The following is a 13,854-nucleotide window of genomic DNA, read 5'->3' on the forward strand; positions in this document are numbered from 1 at the left end:
TATATATATCGAACAGCATCCAGCTAATTTTGTGTATTTTTCTTTTAAAATATTGAATCACCTGGGTCAAGAACCACTTAGAGCTATAACTGGATACAGTGTATCTCTCCTCTTATGGTTAATGTATACTGTAGATTGTCCCTGCTTTAAATAAAATAAATTGTCATATTTGGTTTGACGTATTGAGAACTGACGCTATGAACTGAATTTACTTGAATAGAAGTAAAAAGTATGGTGCTGTAAAATGTCTCCTTGAAGTGATTTTTCTTTTTTTTTTTAAGTAGTTATTACTCATCCTAGTGATCAAGCATTGAGTAAGATTTACACAAGTTAAAATTAAGAGAAAGCCGAAACATAAAGTAATTTTGTTACATTTTTGTTGCAAATCTTTCTTTCTATTCTGGATTAAAATAATAATCCAGAATGCTCTGCAAAGGTTTTACATGTTTCATTCTGCCAGGCCAGGATGAATCCTAAGTTCATTCGTGGATCAATTTTGGGACTACTGAGAAGATTCTACAATGGCGTATTAGTGTTGTTGTAAAGGGGAAAAAAGGGAGTACGTTTCTGAAAAAAAAAATTAAATTTTCTAGAAATAGCAAAGAAATTTCAGATTTTGAAAAGTAAAAAATTTGCTACAGAAAAAATTACAATTGGAGGGGAAATAAGATATTAAGGGTGGATTTAAAACTTCGGGTTTTGCGTCTGTAGGTGTTTTCATGTTCTTGTAAGACTGGAGAACTATTAATCATAACCGTTTTTACAGATTAAAAGGGAAAGCAAGATTTTGTTGAGTTTTGATGACTTCCCTCGTTAAACTTGAAGTTTAAACTAGTTTATTTTCACCAATTTTGTACTTCAAGACAGTAACAGCACATGAGGTTTAAACTATTTCCAAAGCCGGCCGTATTTCTGAACTTATTTCCCCTACCAACAAAATCTCAGTCTGTTAATATACATATTTTAACGAGCATACCTGCTTTAGCATAACCTATAACTCCTCCTGCTGATACAAACAGAGCATAGCCGAAGCCAATCCAGTCCATGAAGTCCAGCCTTTTAAGCAGCTAATCCTGACCGAGAAACAAAACCTTACAAGGTTTGTGATAATCTTGTATAAACTAATTTTGTATAAAGACAGTTTAGTTTGTTTTTAATCGCAAACTGTCCTTAGTTTTAAACAAAATGAGTAAAAACGCTTAGAACACGTACTATTGCACCGAATTCTTGACTAGTTCATTGTTTCAAAACACTTCCGCCTAAACGGAAGTTGGTCGCTTTCGAAATAAGAGCTGACAGATTGAACTAATTCCGTAACTGTAAACTTCGTTCAAAACTTGGATTTTTATAAAATATTAAATTAAAAACCAAATAAATTAATGTTGAACATATTCTAAGCAAATTGTCCAGAGCTTATGAAAGCTCTGGACGGCTTCCTTTGAAACGTCCGGCGCCTTCAAAATAAAAGATGAGAAATGCACTCAGTTAAACGTAAACGTAAATTTTGATTTATTAAAGTTAACAAACTGACGTAAGTTTAGAATCAGCAACGTAAAACCTCGTAGAAACTTTAATTACAAGAAAAGCTTCATAAACTAAATATTTGGCAAGCACTTCCGCCTCAACGGAAGTTAACTTTCAAAATAAGAGATCTCACTGATTTCATTCGTTCAGAAACTAATCTTGTACAAAGTCTAAATCAATATTATAATTAAAATATATTGCTACAAAATGTGTTTACATTTATAAAGAAAGGTGGTGGTTGTGTGTAGGTACCAAAAATAAGTATAACTTTAATCACAAAAATTAAAACAGAAAAAGAATAAAATATCCACATGAAATCTAACTAAATCTGAAAACTTCAAAATGCAAATATTTGTATGGCACAGTAAGTTGACATAAAAGCATGAATGAGTTAAGAATATTTTTTATTGCTTGACAGTCTTTTTTCCGCCACTTTTCTTCTTCTTTTTGGGTTTGCTCTCGTCCTCTACAATTACTTTTTCTGCTATCGCTCGGGCTCTCTTCTTCTTGGCAAGTTCCTGAGCAAGTTCTGAGGACAGTGATGGAGAAAAAAATATTATTTAATCAATTGAATTAACCCATGTCATCATGTTTAAGTATTAATAATAAGTAGTCCATAAAGTGAGATGAAAGCTGGACTCCACCTTCAGATGTTGTTGCTTTAGACGGACCATCAGATATCGGCTGCACTGACGAAGGTCTCCATACGGCGAGGCACGTCAGTCTAGCTGTTGTGTTCACTTCCCCCAGTAGAACAGGAGGCTCCAGCTCCTGATCACCAGCAGAAATAGTCATATAAAATATATTTATCAAACCGTTTACATTAGCACTCCTTTCTTTAATACTTTGTCAGACCCACTTTTACCAATAAGACACCAATAATATACAATTTCACAAAGTTGAAACACGTAGAGAGACTTCCTGCACTGTTTTCTGTGGCTCACCCCAGCTTCTCTATAGGACTTGGTCTAATGGAAGATGGTTGGACCTATATTTGGTGAACTGTAATTATGTATTTTTTCTATTAAAAGACCTGAAGTTGACTCATTTTTAGTTTAGGTATTTTAAACTAAATCAATGTTTATGATGGTTTTTACATTAACGACATTCCCAAGGCTGTTGGAGGATGTAGAAATTTGAAGTTGGGAAGCTATTTTCTTGTAATCTTTTCTCGATTTATGAAAATTAAAACATCCACCTTACTTGAATGGCATGTTTTTCTCTCTTTACTGAACTAAAAGAAATGGGGTCAGAGTAATAAAATACGTAAATAAATATTGTTAGTAGGTCATTATATTTGTACCAAGTGAAACAAAAAGTCTTAAGAGTAATAACTACAAGTTTTAGAAAATCTGATTAAATTAACCAAATAAATATACCAAAAATAATGGTTGCAATTTCCAAAAAATAGTGTGAAATAATGTTACTACCATAAAAGATCCAATTTATTTTAAGTTTTTTTCACCCATCCCATCCACAGTAAATTCAGCAACAACTGCCCAATAGTGTTATTAACCACAGATATTGATTTATGGTGTCAAAATAACAAAGACATACCTCTTTCAGATGGAGTTTCCACATTTTGATGAAACCATCATTTGAAGCTGTTAAAAGCACGCAGTAATCATCCACAATCAAACTGTCGACTGCTTTTACTCTGAAACCACAAAGAGATGCAACAATAACTGAGAGCACTTGTTTTTCAGTCAGAAAAATTTAGCCTAAAGTTATTTATAACCCTGGTAGATTATAGTTTAACATTATCTTCTAATTTTACCAATGTTTTTCTTCAAACTGAGCTGACCAAACTGAGCCCTGACTTGGATCTGACAGAAAATTAGTGGAGGTTATGATTGCGGTAATGCCAATAAAGACTTATTTCCATTAATAATACAGAAAGTTATAAATATCTTAAACATGTTTCAATTAAAGGCTTATATGGAAAAAAAAAGTTTTCTAAATGTGACATTCTGAGAGATACCCATCTCTATTTTCAAGTAAAAATAATTATCTTGCATGAATGCAACTACTGGTATTTTAAAATCTAAATCAATTTATGTTATGATGAAGATATTAGGGGAGATGTTACGTATAACCATCAGGACAAGCCTGTCGCACTGAGAAATATCACAATAACAATAAACCTGCTAATAAATCATGTCACAGTGTATGATTTAATGCACTGCTGGTCAATTATTTCAGGAGATTCTCAAGAAATGTACCTCGTTTCATGAGCCTTAAACTCACAAACCCATTTAGCTTTTTCCACATCACAGAACCTCACGGTTTCATCGTCTCCTGCGACGGCCAGGACAGAGTTCTGAAAGACAAACAAGGTTCAGAACCAGAGCTAACTATATATATATATCGACATGTGACCAATATCAATAGAAATATTCAATAATTTCAGGGAACCGCAAAGCATTCTGGGGGATTTAGGCAGAGGAAAAACTTTAGCTGCTCAACCTCTCCTGACACAGCTAAGAAAAGTTGGTGGAATAAACTAACTCACTCACTCTTTGGTTACCTAGCAACTCACTCACTCTTTGGTTACCTAGCAACTCACTCACTCTTTGGTTACCTAGCAACTCACTCACTCTTTGGTTACCTAGCAACGGCCTGCTGAGTAACTAACAGCAGTAGATTCGGTGCCTCATAACTGCTTAAAAATAAAAAACAACAGCATGGAGTGAAAACTGTGGATAAAACAGGAAAGGCTTATCGTTATTTCATATATTTAAACAAATAACTAATCAATAACTATTGATAGACTGATATGAAAGCCTTATATTGTGATAGTTTTTCAGTCCAGCCATAAGAAAATAGTTAAATTGAACAGTGTTTTTACAGTATTATATTTGTTTCAAAAGAGTGTTTCAATCCCTTGTCAGGTCAGAAGAAGGAGAATATTGTATTCCTTTTTGAGATTTTTAATTTTTTCATTTTTCAAAAGAAAATGYTGAGCAATATCCTATAACAAACCAGACTGAAAATGTGTGAAAAATCAGCCACGGTCCAAAGAAGAACTAAAAATAAAATAAAATTAAAAAAAAAAACACAGCTACTCCTTAGCGTTTGATTCTTTTCATTCATTCATAATACAGAGTCTTGGTGTGAAAACTCACGTTTAAGAATTTTACAGATGAGATCCTCTTCGGGCTTGCGATCGTTCCCGTTACAGACGCCGTCTCCAGCTTGTAGATATCAATTTTGTCRTCCACCACCACCACATATCTGTCGCCWTCTGCAGACCATCTGACAATGTGTGCATCTGAGAAAAAATATAAAAACAAAAGGCTTAATATCATCCCTGCATCACAAGAGAAATCCAAAGCTGTTTTTATTTTCATCTAAATGAAAGTTATACTCACTCTGTTTGATGTTTTTGATAAAAGCCGACCTGCCATTGATGAGATTCCAGGTTCTTTAAAGATAAAAARGACACACTAGGTTTTTCTTTTTCTTTAAATAAAGAGACTAAGTGAAGTGTTAGTACACATTTTCTAAACACTCTTCCACTCAAACTTTCAGAGTTCTCAGCTCACTTTTTCTGTTACTGTTAAACTACAAATGTCCACAATCATTTTTTCTGCAGAGGTTAGGCTTTAAATTTAAATGAATATAAATAGAATTTTATAGGTGAGTGGGTAGATAAAAGGATGTTGGATTTAGACTCGTCACAATAACAAATGTAGCTGGATGATAAATTGTTCAAGAAGTTATTGTGATAAATGATAATATTGTTGTTCTGAGACCATTTACAAGTTCTCATAATGTAACGACACATTCTCAAAGATCAGTCAGCTTTAAGTTCTAATGATCATTTAACACTGAAACTGGAAGACATTTTATATATCCAAAATAAATAAACAAAGCAACAGAAGCAACAAATAAAATTAACTACAAAGTCTCTGTAAACAAAATTGTCCTTCCAAAAACAGGCTAGATGAAACCAAAGAACCAGAACAAAAAAAATCCTAAATCATGCAGACGGAAATTATTGCGTTTGTTCTAACTTATCATGCGATTAATTGATTTATTGCTTATAGATCGATTGACAGAGGTAATCAAGAAAAAGAGGGATGGATGGATAAACAAATGGCAAGGAATTTAAAACAATAGGACACAGAAAAAAGTTTGGAAAATATTCCCTTCTCAAACATACTCAACTATCCAGAACCAAAAAGATTGTCAAAATTTTCCAGCCTGCGTCGGGAAGCTATTAGTAAAACCTCATGTGARCTGCGAGTTTTACCTCAGAGTCTTGTCCGTCCCGACCGATAGCGCTAGTTTACCCGACGGATGGACAGAGAGCGAAGTGACGTGACCTCTGAGGAAAACGAGACGAATCAGGATCTTCATTCACAACAGACAACTGCAGCCAAACTGTGGGAGTGTCACACTCACTTATGAGCTTTGATGCTCGTCATGCACTCCCACTTCTTTGTGCTCCACACACACAGGAGCCCGTCTTCCCCTCCACTCAGCAAGTGGGACGAACCATAGAACTCCAGGCAAGTGATGGTACCTGTGGAGCAAAAGAGTCACAACAAAGAAATTTATTATCAATTATAATTTYATGCAAAATARAACTAAAATYAATAYATTTTTCTGGCTKCAGACAATCTAAAATAAGCTGCTCACACCTTCATGATGCAGCAGAGCYCCATGTTCTGTTCTCTTCTGCATGTCGTATAACTGTATAGTTTCATCTTTGCTTCCCGTAACCACAAACCTCTCGCTGGCCGCCACAGCTGATACTGAAGCTGTGTGAGCGTGATGTGTAAAGTCAGGTTTGGCTGTCCAGTCCTGCATTCAAACAAACAAACAAACAAACAAACAAACAAACAAACAAACAAACAAGGGAAACATCACTTTGTGAAATCTTGTGAAATCTTAATGTTGAATTCTCCAACAACAGGTACAAATTACAAGAAATTAGTAAAGACACAATAAAAAAAAAAAAACCATGATAAACCAAAACAAAAATATTTTTTTGTAGCACATCACAATTTAAAATTGTTTCACTAAGACTAGAAAGCTTTTACCCATGTTATTCTTCTCTACTGCTTATTCACAACAGTATTTATTTATCTTAACATGTAGCAACTACTATTTGCTATTTTAAAATCATCAAAACACTGATAAACACTTCATCGTGCATGAAGTATCAATAATTTCCATAGATCCATCTGGCTGTTGATTTGAGATGAATTTAAAGATTTGTTCCTTCCAGATTGTTTCATACATCACCAGWAGTAACAACTCAGTCCCACAGCATTATGCTACCATTACTATATGGGAGACGGTACTTAAAAACTCTCACTTCTTCCAAACGTGCTTACAATGAGTGTTATTAACAAATTTTGATTTATTATATGACTGTCTGAAAACATGGATCAGWGCATAGGTGACCAGTTTACAATTTCTCTACTCAACACAGCTGGTTTGATCCCACAGCATTACTCTGCTATTACCATGTTTAACAGTTGGTGTAGTCTCCCTAGGTTTTAAAGCCTCGCTTTGACTTCTCCACGTTTGAAATAATTAAGAATAAATGTAACAAAAGCATAGATTGTTAAGGAAATAATAATACTGAAAAAGATCGTACAGTGCATATTTAAAAGGAGAATAGTAACATTTTCCTGCAGTCACAAAATCTCAAGCCTACTCACGTTTCCCCCAGTTTTTACTCGGTATCCGAAAGTAATTTGCTCATAGCTGCCAGCGATGAGCTCCAGCACCGCTGCCATGCTGCTGCTGCCAGTTACCAACAAGAGGAATGAGCTAGCAAGCTAATCCGGTTTCTATAACGTTCTCGACTCAGATATATGCCACCAGATTCAAGTGACAACTCGTTAAATTMCACAGTGACACCTACATTAAGTACGGAAGGAACGACAATTCATCAAGAATCTAATTTTACCCACTAAAAAATGGCATACGTGACTATTTTTTTAAGCCACACGTTTATGACTACAAAACAACGTGTGGCGAAAATGCGCATGCGCTGCGCATGATTCCTTCCGCTTGGCGRGGGTTTTCAAAATAAAAGTTTGTTTGTTGCTTGTCCATGTTTTCACCATTGGCCAAATGTAATTAAAATTAAGGCAAAAAAACTTATTTAAAAGTTTATTTAAACTGCACAATAACGGCTAACGGTGAATAATGACTGTGGATTACTTAAGCAAGCCTAAATTGATTTATTGAAAAGAAAAGATCAGCTTTGAATAAATTTGAAGTGTAAATTATGTGAAATGTATTTTGAGTTTTATTCTAATTTTCTAAAATAATTTAATGCTGGAAAGTCCTGGATAAATKAAGTACTATTGCCGTGTTTCTACCATGACAAGATGTGAAAAAGTATAAATGAAGAACCCATAAAATCAAGCAATATACATTTGGTTTGTTTATACAATCGATTTCTTTTTACTATTTTAAATTTAAACTTAATGCCATTACATACGTTCAAAAAATAGTCTTGTTAGCGTACTARAAAGATTCGCAACTGTTACAGAAGAGCACCAAAAACGTGGAAAATCCCACTACTCTCTCTCCTAACTTCACCTCTGAGTCAGAAATAGACCCGCCCATCTGATTACGTAGATGATGGGAGGGGCATTGTGATTGGCTAATGTTTTTGGAAACGTCAAGATTGACACCTCAGATAACTGTTCCCCCGTAGTTTAATGAGAAGGTGTCAGAAGAAGTCAGGAGGTATTTTTTTCACTAAAAGAAACCATGGCCAGTGGGTAAGCATTKACTCCAAACTTTCATTTTTGTTTTTCGCTTTGTTTTCCCTTTAGTTTCTGCTAAATGTTAGTTTCTCCAACATTTTGAGATACTTCCGGGTACAAAACCTATACCTTCAAAAGTGTTTAATGTAGACATGTAGTAATAACGCTGTAAGATGAAACTTTTTCTTGGTTTTAATCGYACATTTTCCTCTCAAGTCCAACAGTATCTTTCTTTTCACAACWAAAATTTGCTCTAAGTACAGAGTGTAGTTTTAAAGCTGTAAATATGTGGAGATTTTATGCAGGAATGAGGATTAGTTGTGGATGTTACTGCTGCAGGGTCTGGTACTGATTAGTGGGCGAAATTATACAACACAGCAAACAGGACGTGGTTGATTTTATAGTTTCTGCTGATATTTTCARATCTAAAGAAAGAACAGAGGAGTTCCTGTGCCCCTTCCTGTCATTTGGTTCTTACTCACCATGTGCAGATCCTACATGACAGTGAGGGTGTGGTTTTAGTACACAGTTTTTAGTTTTCATCTACTGTTTCTAAGAGAGAGAGAAAAAGCTCCCGAAAGACTGCAGAAGGATTTCCCATGTGACACACCTGTTTGTTTTCCACTCTGTCATTATATTGTTCCAAGAAAAAAGCAACACGAAGTTCTTGGRAATAGACAGGATTTTCTGCAAAAAGCATTYACCTGAAAATTAGATGAAAGCTTATTACACCAGGTGTCTRCAAAGTCTGAAAYAGAGTTTGGRAAATAAAAAAAWTGGCGGGGGATTACCTAAAACCRAATGTCTGTATCTATGAAAATAAAGCCAAAACAGACTTCCTCTTTATCACTAWCGGCTCCAAGGTTACAGCACATCCATCTTTATTACCATAAAAGCTGCAGAGGYTGATATGGTCATGCAACTTTTCTTTTTTTCTCCCACCATTTTCCCTTTTACTGAGRAACTCAACACYATTGTCACTAAAGGTGAGCCACACCTGCTCACCTGTTGTGATACACAACTTGAAAACTGAAACTACATCAYCTTGCAACCGTCTTCAWARCCCTTGAAGGTTTCTTAGGTTACAGYCACAAAAATCTGTGTATTTTATTGGGGATTTTATGTGACAGACCAGCACAGAGTACTGCATGATGTCTGTCCTCCTGAGTTAACACYGTGTGGAACTCCATGTGATAAAAGTGATCTTTAATCTTAAAGCATATCTTATTTGACAATTAAAATGCAATAGAAAAAACTGGTGTTATGAGGGCCAACTCATATGTTGTGTTTGTTCATATAGTTTCTCTCTCCAACACATGGAGWAGCTGGATCTTCTCTCTAAGTTTTAACAGAAATGAACTCTTGACAYGTGTGTGTCTTATTGATCTTGCCTGCTTCTTCAACTCGTGATTCATCAGTTGTCTTTGCTTTTCCCCCAACAGTCGACAGGCTAACCGGGACCTGACTGAGGTGCTGAATAAACTCTGGCAACTGGACACAAACCGTCTGAAGCCGGGAACTGACTACAAAATTTCCCTTCAGGTCAGTCCTGCATGTTGCAATAGATGCAAACCTACCTGGAAGAGAACTTAGATTAACTTCTAACATTAACACATGAAAAGCTCAGTCCTTTCTGCTTGACTTRACATCAATAAATAAGTTTTTTTTGATTAACTAAATAATTTAATAGCAAAAGGTGCTTAATATGAGATTTATTATTAACAGAATTTGAACCAAGTGAAGCTAAACCTGCGATTTGGAGAGTTCTTAATAGAACAAATTTACAGAGATGTAAATTTATCTTAAATTTATCTTAAATGCAAAATGTATATCTATCTTGTACAGTTTCAATTACTGCTCTGAATGTGGTGTATTTCAGCAAATGGCCTTTTTCGAGTCTGTGTAATCCAGTCAACGATTAATTGACTACTAAATTAGTTGACRATTATTTCAACATCGATTAATCACAATTAATGGTTTCAGCTCTAATTGTGTGTAATGACAAGCTCTATTTGCTTACCATATTCTGATTCTTTCTGTCTTCAGGGCAGAGCGGGTTATGTGGCGCAGGGCAGTAACTACGCCAGAGATCAGGCTCACGCTCCTCTCTTTTCATACGTTGATGAGGGAAAGCTGAAAAACATTGAGACGTTTGCTCGTAAGCATCAGTTTAACATCATTTTGGTTTTCTAGAACCTTGCTTTTACCACATCTGATGTTTATGCTTGTAACTTCAGATTTCATCAACTTGCTGGACAACTATGAGATGTCTACAGGCGTGTCAGAGACAGTCACTTCAGAGGAGCTTCAAGAGAATCGACTCTTTATTGACTCCATCATGAAGACTGAGCTCATGAAGGTACAAAAGCTTTGGAGCTGACCTGTTACTGGTACAAGCTCCCATTACCAAAAACACATAAATATTGTTCCGCCTTGTACCAACACTGTTCAGATGGATGTTATGCTAAAAATACCAGCTAATAATCAGACCAAAAAGCAGATTCTTAATGTGAGACTGTACTGTTAGATTTTGATTTCAAAACTATTCAAAACAGTTGACATTTTTTCACTTTTTATCACATGGCAAAGTGTGAAGTATTGTTCTTATTTAGATGCAGCAACAAATAAATTGATAGGAATGTCCAGAGCAAATTAGCTCTGTACAAAATCAAAAAGTGAAAATCTGATGGTAGTTTTCACACATTTAAAAAAAAGTAATTATGATAAATTTTGCTTTTCAACTCGTAGTATGCTCACAACTATCTGATAAAGAAAGGCCAGTCGCCCGCGGACCGCGGACAGTTCAAGAGACAGCTGTACGACATCTGGTTTCGTCTCTACCACAGAGACAGGAGTGGAGGGTGAGTGTTGCTCTGACAGCAGGGGAATATTTTTAATAGTTAAAAAAATATATTTATTGTAAGATGTGAAGTTTTGCTCATCTGAAAGCTTACCAAACAGCAAAGTAAACTGGCGCTTTAGAATTTATCCAGAAAAAAGGCTAAGTGTGCTAAATGTTTTCAAAAGTTAGCAAAGTCACTAAACAAAAAAAATATCTCCTCAATCAATCAATCGATCAAGCAATCAGATTTTATTTGTATAGCACATTTCAGCAGCAAGGCATTTCAAAGTGCTTTACATCATTAAACACAAAAACACAGAGTCATGCAACATAGAATCAACAATCAAAAACATTACATTTCCTGCCAAAATAAAAAAAGAGGGGGGACTCCAACCCACACCGCTTTTCAAACAACGGCGGGGACTCTAAACACGCATTAGCATTAGCATTAGCATTAGCATTAGCATTAGCTATACACTACTGAACGTAAGTTGTTTAGTTTACTGATTAGGAAGCTGACAGATATATTGTACGTGGTGCTACTGTTACTCCACAATGCAAACTTGTTAGGGGGAAATAACTTTTGAAATGTTTTAAAAATCTAATTTAATTAGTGAAGAAACAAATGCACTCTTTATTGTTTCAGAGAGGATTCTTGTGGCTTCGAACATGTGTTTGTTGGAGAGACCAAATATGGCCATGAGATCATGGGTCTGCACAACTGGGTGCAGTTCTACCTTCAGGAGAAGCACGGCCATGTGGACTACAAAGGCTACAAAGCAAGAGACAACAAAGACACGGTAAGAACATCACACTGGTTTCCTGTTCAGTTAGGAAAAGGAGACTTATCAGTATAAAACATCTAGACAAGTTTTAAAGGTAACCATCACGCAAAATTCACATTTTGGACATTTTTATACTTCCATTTGGGTTTTCTATTGCTTCTAACAAACAGCCAAGACCTTAAAAAGACACCCAGTTGTTTCTGGGCAATAAGTTGATATTTTTTGGTGTTTGGAAAATGAGCTGTTTCAAAAACTTCCTCTTAAAGTCGTTTCCTAGCAACCCCAGACGAGCCCAACCCCGTTACTTAGCAACCCAAGCTGAGCTCCAGCATTTTTGATCAGCTGGTTTTACCGCTGTATGCGCTGTACAATGGCTTCTGGAAAAGACAAGTGTTTTGTTGTTGACTTACCATTCAGAAACCACTTGCTGCTTTCTTTTTGGTTGTGCAGGAGGCTCCAGTTCTGCTTTTCAAAGATGTATGGTTGTGTAATTGCACATCCATTTGCAGCTATTTTCACATTGAGAGTGAGTTTGGGGGTGTGGCCAGCAGCAGGTTGTTTGGATTTAAAGTGACAGGAGGCCCTAAAACAGTTAATAAGCAGAACTGATCAGACTAAAATCTCATTATCTAAGAATGAATTTTTGCAAATTAACATTATTTTGTATAACCCTAACTTGTTTCAGAAAGCATAGTGGTCAACTTTAAGATCCATTAAACCATATTCTGTTTTTTTTTTTCAGCCTGATGAGGATGACCATGTCCTAAACTTGCAGTTCAGCTGGAAAGGTTTGGTGAAGCCGGTTGGAGGCTCCTTCATTGGCGTTAGCCCAGAGTTTGAGGTCGCTCTGTTCACCATCATCTTCCTCATGTCGACTGAGAAGATGACGTCAGTGGTGGTGAAGGTGGACGAGTACGTGCTGGAGCTGGTGGTCTATCGGCAGGGCCGCTCCATCGGCACGTCCTTCCCCAAACTGCTCAGCAGCAACAACAGAGATTTGTAATGTTACGGCCATGCTGAAAGAAATTCTGCTATATTACACTCTAATCATGGAGCAGGTTGTTTTACGTTCACTAAAACCCACGCCTTAAATATCTCTTAACCAGACGTTGACTGAAAATGAAGGATTAAATATAGCAATCACATTTGTGTCATATGCTGCCACCCATTACAGGATATCCATCCATCCATCCATTTTCTTGCACCCTTGTCCCTTAGTGGGGTCGGGACATTACAGGATATGTATTTGTTATTACTCTTATTTGTACTCAACTTTTAAGAATCTTTAAGCCAGAAAGGTTACTTTTTGAAAAATACTGATGTTTGCAAAGAGATTATGACTTTCATCTGCAGTTTCCTAGTGGTTAGTTTTGTCTACAGTATTTTAGAAAATAATGTAATCTGCTTGTTTACTAGTAAAAGCTGGCTGTGTATTTTCATTGAATAAACCTTTCTTTATTTGTTTTGGTACGTCTGACTCTGAAGCATTTTTTGTTTTGCTTTATTGAAATATATATATTTTTATTTTTAAATATCCACCTAATGGATTTTGAAGAACATGGTAGACGTGGTCTCTTCAGTTTTACATTTTTGAAAAATTGGCTCTGTTTTTAAACAATGTCATCTTAATGGAACAAAAAAAGGGTGTAACATGGTTTTTATAAACTATATGGAAATGCCACACATTCTGATACCTTGCACCTTAGACACTGTTAACCTTTTTCTCATTTTTTTCTGTTTTCCAACTTTTCTTTGTTGTGTTTGAATACAAATAGATTTAATGGCTTTATTGAGGGTGGAAATAGTGGCAGCAATGCCTGTCTGCTGGACAACTGTTGTACGTATCTGTTAAATCTTTTTTTAATTAGTCCTCTGTGGTGGTATTCACAAAGTAATTTTTTTTGGTTAACTGTAATCTTTAATTATCCAAATTGACACAATGAAACAACATAAATATATTACCTGC

General features: G+C 35.7%; 3 protein-coding genes across 3 annotated transcripts in view; 1 reads left to right on the top strand and 2 right to left on the bottom strand.

Moving 5' to 3' along the window:
• LOC103479909 (transmembrane protein 14C-like) overlaps positions 1-1,331 on the bottom strand; it is a 2,963-nt gene extending 1,632 nt beyond the window's left edge. Inside the window, exon 1 of the mRNA XM_008434610.2 lies at positions 977-1,331. Within this exon, the coding sequence (XP_008432832.1) occupies positions 977-1,046 (70 nt within the window). The 5' untranslated portion in view covers positions 1,047-1,331. The remainder of the gene's footprint in view (positions 1-976) is intronic.
• A 579-nt stretch (positions 1,332-1,910) lies between these two features.
• Positions 1,911-7,518, bottom strand: pak1ip1 (PAK1 interacting protein 1). Its single transcript, XM_008434611.2, has 10 exons — positions 7,200-7,518; positions 6,171-6,333; positions 5,932-6,052; positions 5,780-5,854; positions 4,896-4,948; positions 4,650-4,795; positions 3,747-3,844; positions 3,082-3,181; positions 2,169-2,295; positions 1,911-2,053 (listed from the first exon to the last, which is right to left on the bottom strand). The coding sequence occupies exons 1-10, from the start codon at positions 7,275-7,277 to the stop codon at positions 1,929-1,931; spliced, it is 1,086 nt and encodes a 361-aa protein (XP_008432833.1). The 5' UTR covers positions 7,278-7,518; the 3' UTR covers positions 1,911-1,928.
• A 668-nt stretch (positions 7,519-8,186) lies between these two features.
• Positions 8,187-13,358, top strand: LOC103479911 (poly(U)-specific endoribonuclease-C-like). The gene is made up of 7 exons (XM_017309961.1): positions 8,187-8,276; positions 9,704-9,803; positions 10,308-10,419; positions 10,499-10,620; positions 11,010-11,122; positions 11,750-11,903; positions 12,631-13,358. Exons 1-7 carry the CDS (start codon positions 8,266-8,268, stop codon positions 12,889-12,891), a joined length of 873 nt encoding a protein of 290 aa, XP_017165450.1. The 5' UTR covers positions 8,187-8,265; the 3' UTR covers positions 12,892-13,358.
• Positions 13,359-13,854: the final 496 nt, after the last annotated feature.

The sequence above is a fragment of the Poecilia reticulata genome, linkage group LG17 (genome assembly GCF_000633615.1).
Source record: "Poecilia reticulata strain Guanapo linkage group LG17, Guppy_female_1.0+MT, whole genome shotgun sequence".
Lineage (NCBI taxonomy): Eukaryota > Metazoa > Chordata > Actinopteri > Cyprinodontiformes > Poeciliidae > Poecilia > Poecilia reticulata.